The sequence below is a fragment of the Colobus angolensis genome, unplaced genomic scaffold (assembly GCF_000951035.1).
Source record: "Colobus angolensis palliatus isolate OR3802 unplaced genomic scaffold, Cang.pa_1.0 Scaffold182, whole genome shotgun sequence".
In the NCBI taxonomy this organism is placed as follows: Eukaryota; Metazoa; Chordata; class Mammalia; order Primates; family Cercopithecidae; genus Colobus; species Colobus angolensis.
In genome coordinates, this window is record NW_012114955.1 from 3,032,936 (window position 1) to 3,043,241 (window position 10,306).

At 37.4% G+C, this 10,306-nt stretch overlaps 1 protein-coding gene across 1 annotated transcript in view; it reads right to left on the reverse strand.

The window, feature by feature from the left end:
* COPG2 (coatomer protein complex, subunit gamma 2) overlaps positions 1 to 10,306 on the reverse strand; it is a 179,305-nt gene that overhangs the window by 57,474 nt on the left and 111,525 nt on the right. The window contains exons 12-17 of the mRNA XM_011939614.1: positions 6,166 to 6,261; positions 5,617 to 5,860; positions 3,512 to 3,587; positions 2,406 to 2,509; positions 1,690 to 1,815; positions 484 to 546 (exon numbers count right to left, since the gene is read on the reverse strand). Of these exons, the coding sequence (XP_011795004.1) occupies positions 484 to 546; positions 1,690 to 1,815; positions 2,406 to 2,509; positions 3,512 to 3,587; positions 5,617 to 5,860; positions 6,166 to 6,261 (709 nt within the window). The remainder of the gene's footprint in view (positions 1 to 483; positions 547 to 1,689; positions 1,816 to 2,405; positions 2,510 to 3,511; positions 3,588 to 5,616; positions 5,861 to 6,165; positions 6,262 to 10,306) is intronic.

Below are 10,306 nucleotides of genomic sequence, written 5' to 3' on the forward strand. Positions count from 1 at the left end.
ACCTTAAAATTTCAAACATTACAGATAAAATGAGCCGAGATCGCGCCACTGCACTCCAGCCTGGGGGACAGAGCGAGACTCTGTCTAAAAAAAAAAAAAAAAAAAGCTTTAGTTTCCATAGCCTTACTAATAGTTGAACATTCAACTAATATGTCACCAAGTTTTAGTTAAATAATCTTTTAAGTAAGTGAGCTTATATATTAATGAAAGCAAAAGAAAAGAAAAAAGAAACTAAATACTTATTTTACAATGAGTTCCCTGTTAACCAACGAGATACAGAAAAGGAAAACATTCCCAGTTAGCAATTACAAACTGGAAAGTTCCTGGACTCCGGGTAGCCTCAGCAACTATACCCTATGGTGTTCAGCCACATGAAGATTTCCTATATTGAGAACTGATCAAATTGAGTAAGACTGGTGAACTTTATTATATTTACAATGCCAAGGGGCAAGATTATTACGTCTAACCATCAAATCATCATACCTTGGAAAATGTCTTGCCTGGAAGGAGCCAACTTCTCTGGCTTAGTAGCCACAAATGTGATTTCTATAAAGACAGATATGAGCAAGTAAGTGAACTTCTCCCCGTACTATCAAGCTAGCAATGCAGACAGAAAGAGAGGAGAGCAGACATTTCTAGCAGATATATAATGAGCTATTACTAAATCATACTTACAGGTTATCTGTCACTTCTGATGGGGGGACACTCAAATAAAAATGTATGTAGTGAACATATGTTGTGGAATCATAAAGTAAGCCCTAAAAATATAGAATTTGCTTTAAATGGACTAGGATGTACAAAAATTACTCAGAAAAGGAAAAACAATTTATTTAAAAAATCTTCTCATGATCAAAATAGGAAAAATTACTTATATCAACAGAAAAACTGAAAATGTTGAAAATAAGCATAAAATTTTTTCTTCCCAGTTTTGTGTTCTAACCACTAAACATTTATGTCTTCTGTTTTTGTTTTGTTTTGTTTTAAGTTTTAAGATTAGATATTCTTTGGGAATATTTTTTATGATTGTGTCCCATAAATTCTTTTAAGACGAACCTCCAATAACAAAATCAATTAACTTAGAGATTATCAACTTCAGAAAATAAAGATAGGAGGCAACAGCACTATTAACTGCTCTGAGATGCACAGTGGCAACTGACTTCAGATACTGTAACACTTTGCATTTAAAAAAAACCTTTATCTTGGAGTGTATTTCATATTACTGCTTTTATGTAAAAACCAGGAGTTTTTTAAAACTCTAATAAAAATAGGTCTTAAATCTAAAAGATTTAGAAGGGGTGACAATCGGCCGAGCACAGTGGCTCCCCACCTGTAATCCTAGCACTGTGGGAGGCTGAGGCAGGTGGATCACCTGAGGTCAGGAGTGCAAGACCAGCCTAGCCAACATGGTGAAATCCAGTCTCTACTAAAACTAGAAAAATTAGCCAGGCGTAGTGGTGCATGCCTGTAATCCTAGCTACTTGGAAGACTGAGGAAGGAGAACCCAGGAGGTGGAGGTTGCAGTAAGCTGAGATCGTGTCACCGCACACCAGCCTGTGTGACGGGAGCGAGACTTCATCTCCAAAACAAACAAACAAAAAAAGTGACAATTAAATGAGTATTAGAGAAAATATGCTAATATTTTTTAGTTTTGCAAAACTACTTATACACAGAAAAACGAATAGAGTTAACCTGCTTTCTGTTCGAAGACAGGAGCCATAGCAAGAGGAATTGATTTCATGTCAAATGGTTTTTCTGAAGGCTCCAACGTGTACTGGTGTAAGGCTTTTTCCATCCCTGGTATGGAGACCGTCAAACCTGTGAAACACAGAGAAATCTCAGCATTATAACCTCTTGCCAATCCTCAAATCTAAATAGGCCCAGGTTTGTAATATTTATCAAAGCTTTCTGAAGGAAGAGAAAAATATAACCAAAAGCTTTATAACCTAAATATAAAAATAAAGGATATTCTTGAAATTACCTTATAAATTATAAACTGGCTTATTTCATTCAGGGAAACATGGGAGCATAGCATACACATTTTCAACAAAATGTATGTACCTCCCAGAAAAGAAAGCAACTTAGCTATATGGGAACAACGATAGCATAAGAAAACGGGAAAAAGGTAAACCCATCCAAGAGGGAGTTCAAGGAGAACCAGGAATAAGTGAGCAACGTTCTTAAAAAATGTAAGGGCCCAATCTATATTCTTATAGATTGTTGCACAGGAATTACCATTACCAAATTAGAAACTGTCCAATAAGCACAGGTTTCTCTAGAAATGGAAGCGCTTTCAAAAACAAAAACCAAGCATTTGCCTAGTGAAGTTAGCTCATATGCAAATCATGAAATATGTTTCTTAGACACCATTTGAGGAACAAAAGTGTACATCCTTGGCTTTCACTGACCATTAAAGATATATGTGGCATTTAGTGCCATCTGCCTCTGCTGCAGCACATTCAGATAGAAGGTAGCTCTGTCTCGTACCTCATCATCAGTATCCATCATACACCTGTCCAGGAGAAACAGAATACTCATGTCACAGTACCCAAAAGACTTCCAATAGCCCTACTACCAAATCTAAAGGACACAGCTCAGGTCATCATCTGATACTATCTTTAAAAAAGTGCTCAACAATAGCCAACAGTAGCTCCTAAAGTCTCCACAAATCTTGGGTACCGTTCTGAATTACTAAAGAAATACTGTTATTGTGAATCACAAGCACTACAGAAGTAGGCATTAAAATAACGAGGAGCACAAGAACATGAAATAGCAGTCCGGAGTCTTTTCTTCCATCTGTAACCATATGACCCTGTTGAAGACTTAGACTTTTTTGTAATTAGGAAATGGGAGTATTATACTTTCCAAGGATACTAAAAAGATAAATTCAAAATCCAGACATTGTTATTTCTCAAATGACAATTTATGTAAACTAGCCAACCTCTGGCTTGTAATTTATCTGCTTCAATTATAAGACGCAAACACAGTTTGCTAAAGCAAGTCTTTTCCTCATCAAACACAGTCATGAAAACAATGAAAAACTATTATTTTCAACTCTGCATAGTGAATTACCTAATAGCTTTTTTAAGTAAGCCTGTTGTACAAATTGAGGCATATGTATTTAAGTCACTTTCTCAAAATCATGTGAGAGAAAGCCAAAGTCTAACACGACATGTACCTAGCACATAAAACCCTATGGAGAACTAATGTTTTAGGGAATGGGGCTGGGAAGAGAAGCTCTATAAATAAGAGTGGGGAGTGATGGAAACATGTAGGCTATTGCGTAAATCAAGGCTAGAGGCTTTCATGAAGTGATCAGTCAATAGCACATCAAATTGATTGAGAGGTATACACAATTACTAAAAAGAGAAAGGAATTGCCATTTGCCCCTGACTTGCTCCAACAGCTCTACTCTTAGGCCTTAGAGTACATCTGCTCTCTGGTACAATGAGGATTTCACTATTTAACCATATAGAATTCTTATTTTTTTTAAAAAAGACATTATTTAACTTACCTCTGTAAAAGTACAAGGATGCTTGGGAGAAGACTCTCATTCTGAGCCCCAAATTTAGCCAAAGCACTCACAGCAGCTATAATGAAGCATACAATTATGCTACATAAATATTGGTTTCTCAGAGTTAACCAATAACCATTTGAAAAAAAAATTAGAAAAGTGTTCCCATGTTTAGTGGCGATAAACCCTCCTGTTTTATTGTTTCTTGATCTTATTTCTTTGATACTGTTAAGCAGAAACAGAATTCTGCAAGCCCAAGAGAGCTCTTGGAAGATAGGAAAATCTTCCAAGAATTGAGGAAAAAGATTCATATAGATTTTCTGTAGGAGCTATATCTCCACCCCACCACAACCCCTTATATATCACACTGATGTGATTAAGCTTTAATCTCAAACAACCAGCCCCAAGCATAAAAAGAAATTCTATTATTAAAATTCCTCTCATTCAACAAAGACTCATCATTCACCAAACTTTTGTCAGGAACTGTGCTAGGTACTGGGGCAGATAAAAGACATGTCCCTGATCTCAAGGAGCTGTACTCTAGTGGGAAAGATAGGTATGTAGAGAGAGAATTATGGCACATCATAGTAAATCCATGGAAGAAATATATCCAGGATGCTCTGTGAATACACAGAAAGGAACTAAATCAGAACTGGTGGTGGAAAACTAAGACAAGGAGTTAACACATATTACTTGAGCTAAAATCTGAAGAACAAATTCTGTTAGCCAGAGGAAAAAGGTGGGATAAGAGTAGGATTACAGGCAGAGAAAATAACAAGTTCAAATGGCCGCTGCCCAGAGAAGAAAGTGTGGTATATTACTGGACAGTTGGGGAAGGCTGAGCATAGGACCCATGTTGGAGAGCAAGAAGAGACAAGCGAGAGACTGGATATAAAACAAAATTAGAGTATGGTTTAATCGCATTATTAAACGATATTAAACATGAGATAAATATGTATATTTGAAAGTCCCCCCCCGCCTTTTTTAGCAGAGTGTAAAGAATAGGCTGGATATATGTGAGTCTAGAAGCAGTCAGATAGTTAGGCATCTGAAATGATGAGAGCCTCAATCAGCACCATGAAAACAGAAGAGAGAATGAAGAAATATTAAGGAGACACAATTGAAAGCACTTTGCTAAATAACAGATAGGGGCTGTAAGGTAGCAGAACAAGATTCTATCTTGATAACTGAGTGGATGATGAATGTGAGGTTAGTTTGAATTTCAGGCTGAATTTGAAGTGCTTTAAGTTATTTGGACAAACAAGTTCAGGAAAGAGACATGACTGGAATGTCACAGCTCTGAAAATGATCACCAAGAATGTAGATGTTGAGAAGTCAAAACCCTACAGAGAACTAAATATTTTAAGGAATGGGGCTGGGAAGAAGAGCTCTATAAATAAGAGTGAGGAGTGATGGAAACATGTAGGCTATTGTGGAAACCAAGGCTACAGGGTTTCACCAAGTGTTCAGTCAATAGCACATCAAGTGGACTGAGTGTAAACAAAGATAAGAACATTAAAGTATCTAACTTGATTTTACAACAAGTTTATAAGTAATTTTCAATAAAATTACTTCAGAGGTTTTTTAAAGGAGAGCTACATCACACTGAGTTAAAGAGAAAAATGGATAATGAATTCATGCAGGCAACTAATAATGGCTACTTCCAGTTTATCTACGAGGGGAAGGAAAGTATAGAGTCAGTAGCTAGTGAAAGGCTTATAGAGAGTTTACATCTTTAATGGGAGAGATTTGGATCTATTCATATGCTAAGGGGAAGAAAGATTAGGGAGGAAAAGTCACTTAAAAATATACATATAGAAACACATAAACAAATTCTACAAACATTCATAATTATGACTATAACTGAAAAAACAGATAAGCCATCACAGTACTCCTATCACACTGAAAGCGGAGGGTTATTTGTCTCTAATCTAAGGCAAAAATGAGGATGGAAATTGAGTACAAAGAAAGATATCTGGGCCCTAAGCATGCTCTAAAATCCCATCATCCAACAGATCCTGCAACCTCATTTTTCAATTTCATTATCACTCTCCTAAGTATTTCAAAAGATCAGCATCATCAATATCAGTGTTCCAATGACTCACCAGCTCTGACAGCCTCATTCTCCAGGACAACCCTATTAAAAATAAAGCGGATATATTTGGAGGGGACAGGCGTTCTAGGGCCCTCTTTGCCCAACAAGTGTAGAATCTTAGTAGCCAGAACAGTGTGTTCACAGTCCTCAATGAATTCACAAAGGTGGGCTAGGCCTGCTTCTTTACTCTCAGGGTTCTCTTCCACAATGCTGATTATGCAGTCCACAATGGCCCGCTTGTACTCAAAGCCTCCCTGGCAAAAAAGAAGATAAAACTGCCATTCATTCTAGGGACACGTTTTGGAGAAATGCTTATACTCCAAGGTTCATGCTTATAAAATTCAAATTTCATTTCCCACCTTTTTGAAAGAAAAAAGTGTTTTTTCTCCAAGTGGGGAAAGTAGAGCAATGGCATGTTTATTAATAAGACAGTAACCAGACTTAGTGTACTACTTGAGAGGCATACTGAGATGATAAAGAAATCTCCTTAATGGTATTTCACGGCAATCCTAAGAATTTACGAGAGCCACTTCCTATGATTAAAAAGTAGTCTACCTACATCATCTCGGAGCATGTTGGAGAGGAAAGTCATCATGACACTGTGCTTTCGAGGGTATTTCTGACAGAGAGCACTAATTGCCTGTACAACCACCACCTGTAGAAAAACAAAAAGAATATTCACTTTTATGACTGTACAACCACCACCTATCAAAAGCAAGCACAGAAAAGACATTCATCTTTGTAACTTTGGCTACTAAACATACTTTCCTACTTACTTACTGCAAGGTAAGAAGACACTGTTGTTGCCTAAAATGACAATACTTGTTCTTCATGGAAGATAACCAAGGAGACCACAAAGGAAAATATAAAGCAATGTAAAAATAAAGTTCATTCAAGAGATCCCTTCCCTCTGCCTCAGACAAATAATCACATCAAAGATTTTAAAGTGAACCATAAAGATAAAAAGCTTGAACAGACTGATTTCCACAGAAGAAACAGAGAAAGCTATCAAGGATCTACTTCACAAAATGGTTTCTAGGGGAATTTTACCACAACTTGAAAGACCAGTGTCAAGGCACGGTGGCTCACGCCCTGTAATCCCAGCACTTAGGGAGGCTAAGGTGGGTGGATCACCAAAGGTCAGAAGTTCGAGACCAGCCTGACCAATATGGTGAAATACTGTTCTCTACTAAAAAAATACAAATATTAGCCGGGTGTGGTGGCGTGGGCCTGCAAGTCCCAGCTACTTGGGGAGGCTGAGACATGAGAATTGCTCGAACCTGGGAGGCAGAGGTTGCAGTGAGCTGAGATTGCACCACTGCACTCCAGCCTGGGTGACACAGAGAGACTCTGTCTCAAAAAATAAATAAAATAAAATAAAAATACAGACCTGTGTCAAGATGCATGAAGAATGTGAGATTTTACCCTACTTGTGGCTAACAAGTTAACTTGTCACAATTTCATGGATGCTGGTAGAAAACATGAGACTCCTGGCTCAGTGACGAAAGACAGTTAACTACTCACAGCAGTAGCAGTAGCCAGAGTATGAGCATTTTGGGGTGGGTGTCCTGAGCCCCAATTTCCAAAGTGCAGTACAAAGAGCCAGATAATACCTGGTCTTGCAGTAGGCTGGATAAGAACCCTAAGGATGGAACCTGAACATTTACAGTGGGGAGTAAGCATGCCTGTCCTTTCTTCTGAAGAAAAACATTATTATATTGGACCATAAACATGTTTGCTTTTTGCTCCAGAGGGCTTTTTGCTCCAAATACTATTAGTATTTTCTGGGGCAGCAAGGAAATCTTCCCTTTCCTTTAGAGGGAGACACGATCTCTATCTTCTAAGGCTGGAAGATGTCTTGTATTATGGAAAGGGAACACAGTTGTGATGGCAGGAAACAGACGGCAGTTAGTGCCTAACTTGCAAGATGTGCAGAAAAGAGATGCATGGATAATTCAGAATTGTCTACCAATAACTGGATAACCCCAAATCCACATATACAGTTTCAGAGCATAGAAAATGAAAGAAAATTTCCATAATGTTTGTATGAAGCAATGATACTTAAGCCTAATAAAGATGGCATATATATACAGAAAGAAAAATTACACACTAAAATCATTTATAAATATTGATGTAAAAATTCTAAAAGTAATATATTAGTTAACAGATTCTAACACTACATTAAAGAAATAATGCACCGTGATGAAATGGGGTTTATCAAGAATGTAAAGATGGTTTGGCATTAGAAAATTGATCAAATAACATCACATTCATGAGTCAGAGGATAATATCCAAAATGCTGAAAAGTCTTTGATAAAATCCAACATCCATTCCTAATAAATATTCTTAAAAAAAAAAAAGGAATAGATATGTCCATAAAGTAAACATATATACTTCAATCTTAAAGCCAGCGTATTACTTAATATGGAACCCTGAGAGGCATTCCCACTGAGGTCAGAAGTGATGCAAGGATGCCACTATCTCCATAATTATTTAGCATTATTCTGGAGATATTAGCCCATGCAATTAGATAAGGGAAAACAAAGAAACAAGAATTGCAGAAGACAAAACAAACAAAAATATGTTTGTTTTTAGATGACATGATGGTATATATGAAAACCCTAGAGAATGAATAATAAAACTAACTCAATAATTCACCAAGGTAGCAGGATATAAAATTAACATGCAAAACCAGTAATATTCATATACATAAATGATAACCAGGTAGAAGATAAAATGGAATAAAAAACATTTATAATAGCAATGAAAAAGGTAAGTTATTTAGAAATAAGCATTTTAAAACCATTCAAAACTAATATAAAATATTTTTGAAACAACATTTTTAAAAGGCATAAAAGCAGATTTGAACAAATTAAAAGACATCCTTGTTCTTAGGATGTTCAAACATCATCAGGATATGTGTTCTCCCCTAACTTATGAATTTAATGTGATCCCAACAGAAAATGTCAACAAGGTTTTTTATGAAGCTAGACAGCTTGATACTAAAGTTCATTAGAAAAATAAACATGTGGCTGGGCACAGTGGCTCACGCCTGTAATCCCAGCACTTTGGGAGGCCAAGGCGGGTGGATCACCTGAGGTGAGGAGGTCGAGACCAGCCTGGACAACATGGTGAAACCCTGTCTCCACTAAAAATACAAAAAATTAGCTGGTCGTGGTGGTGGGTGCCTGTAATCCCAGCTATGTAGGAGGCTGAGGCAGGAGAATTGCTTGAACCTGGGAGGGGGAGGTTGCAGTGAGCCGAGATCAAGCCATTGCACTCTAGCCTGGGCAACAAGAATGAAACTCCATCTCAAAAAAAAAAAAGAATCATAAAGAATAGCCAGGAGAACAATAAAAATAAAGAACTATGATGGAGGGCTAAGCATCCTACAAAGCTTCTATATTTAGAACAGAGTGTAGCAGTAGTATATGAACAAACAGACCAATATATAAGTAGAATAGACACTCTAGACACAGACTCAAGTACATATGCAACTTTTTTGAGTTTGTACGAACATACAAACGCAGGTACATATGATAAAGATGATGTCTCCAATTACTGGGGCAAAGATGGTCTTAAAAATTTTCTTTCAGCTTTCCCCTAATTGTCTATAGAAAAAATTAAAATAACTTTTTTTGAGTTAAGGTAATATGGTTTGGATCTGTGTCCCCACCCAAATCTCATGTTGAATTGTAACTGCCAATGTTGGAGGTGGGGCCTGGTGGGAGGTGACTGGATTATGGGGACAGATTTCCCTGCTTGTGCTGTTCTCGTGATAGTAAGTTCTTGTGAGATCTGGTCATTTAAAAGTGTGTGACACCCCTCCACACCCGCCTTGGTCATGCTTCTGCCTTGTAAGACATCTGCTCCTGTTTTGCCTTCCACCATGAGTAAAAACTCCCTGAGGCTGCCCCAGAAGCAGACGCTGCCATGCTTCCTGTTCAGCCTGCAGAACTGTGAGCCAATTAAACCTCTTTTCTTTATAAATTACCCAGTCTCAGGTGTTTCTTTATAGTAGTGTGACAACAGACTAATACACAAGATCTTGCTCTGTTGCCCATGACAGAGTGCAGTGGCATCATCACAGCTCACTGCAGCCCCAACCTCCCAGGCTCAAGTGATCCTCTCACCTCAGCCTCCCAAGTAACTGGGATTATAGGTGTACACCACCATGTCTGACTAATTTTTGTATTTTTTTTTGTAGAGACAGGGTCTCACTATGTTGCCCAGGCTGGTCTTGAACTCCTGCACTCAAGCATGCCCCTGCCTCGGCCTCCCAAAGTCTTGGGATTCAAGGTGTGAGCCACCACACCTGGCCTTAAATAAAATTTTGGGGGGCAACTAACTGGGTAGTCAATGGAAAAGGATAAGATTGAATCTGTTCATAGCATATATAATAAAAAAATTCAACAGACCAGAGATCTAAATGTAAAATACAAAACTATAAATGTATTAGAAGAGAACATGAGTGAATTACTCTATACTTTGAAGGGAATATAATTTTTAATTATGACTCAAAGTCAAATAAAATAAAAGGCTGGTAAATATGACTACCTAAAAAAAAAAACACTTTTGCATGACAAAAGACATCATAAGAAAAGTTAAATGACAAACTGGTAGAAAATACTCGTAACATCTTTCACAGATAAAGGGCTAGTATCCTGAATATACAAAAAAATTAAGGAAACAAAAGACTA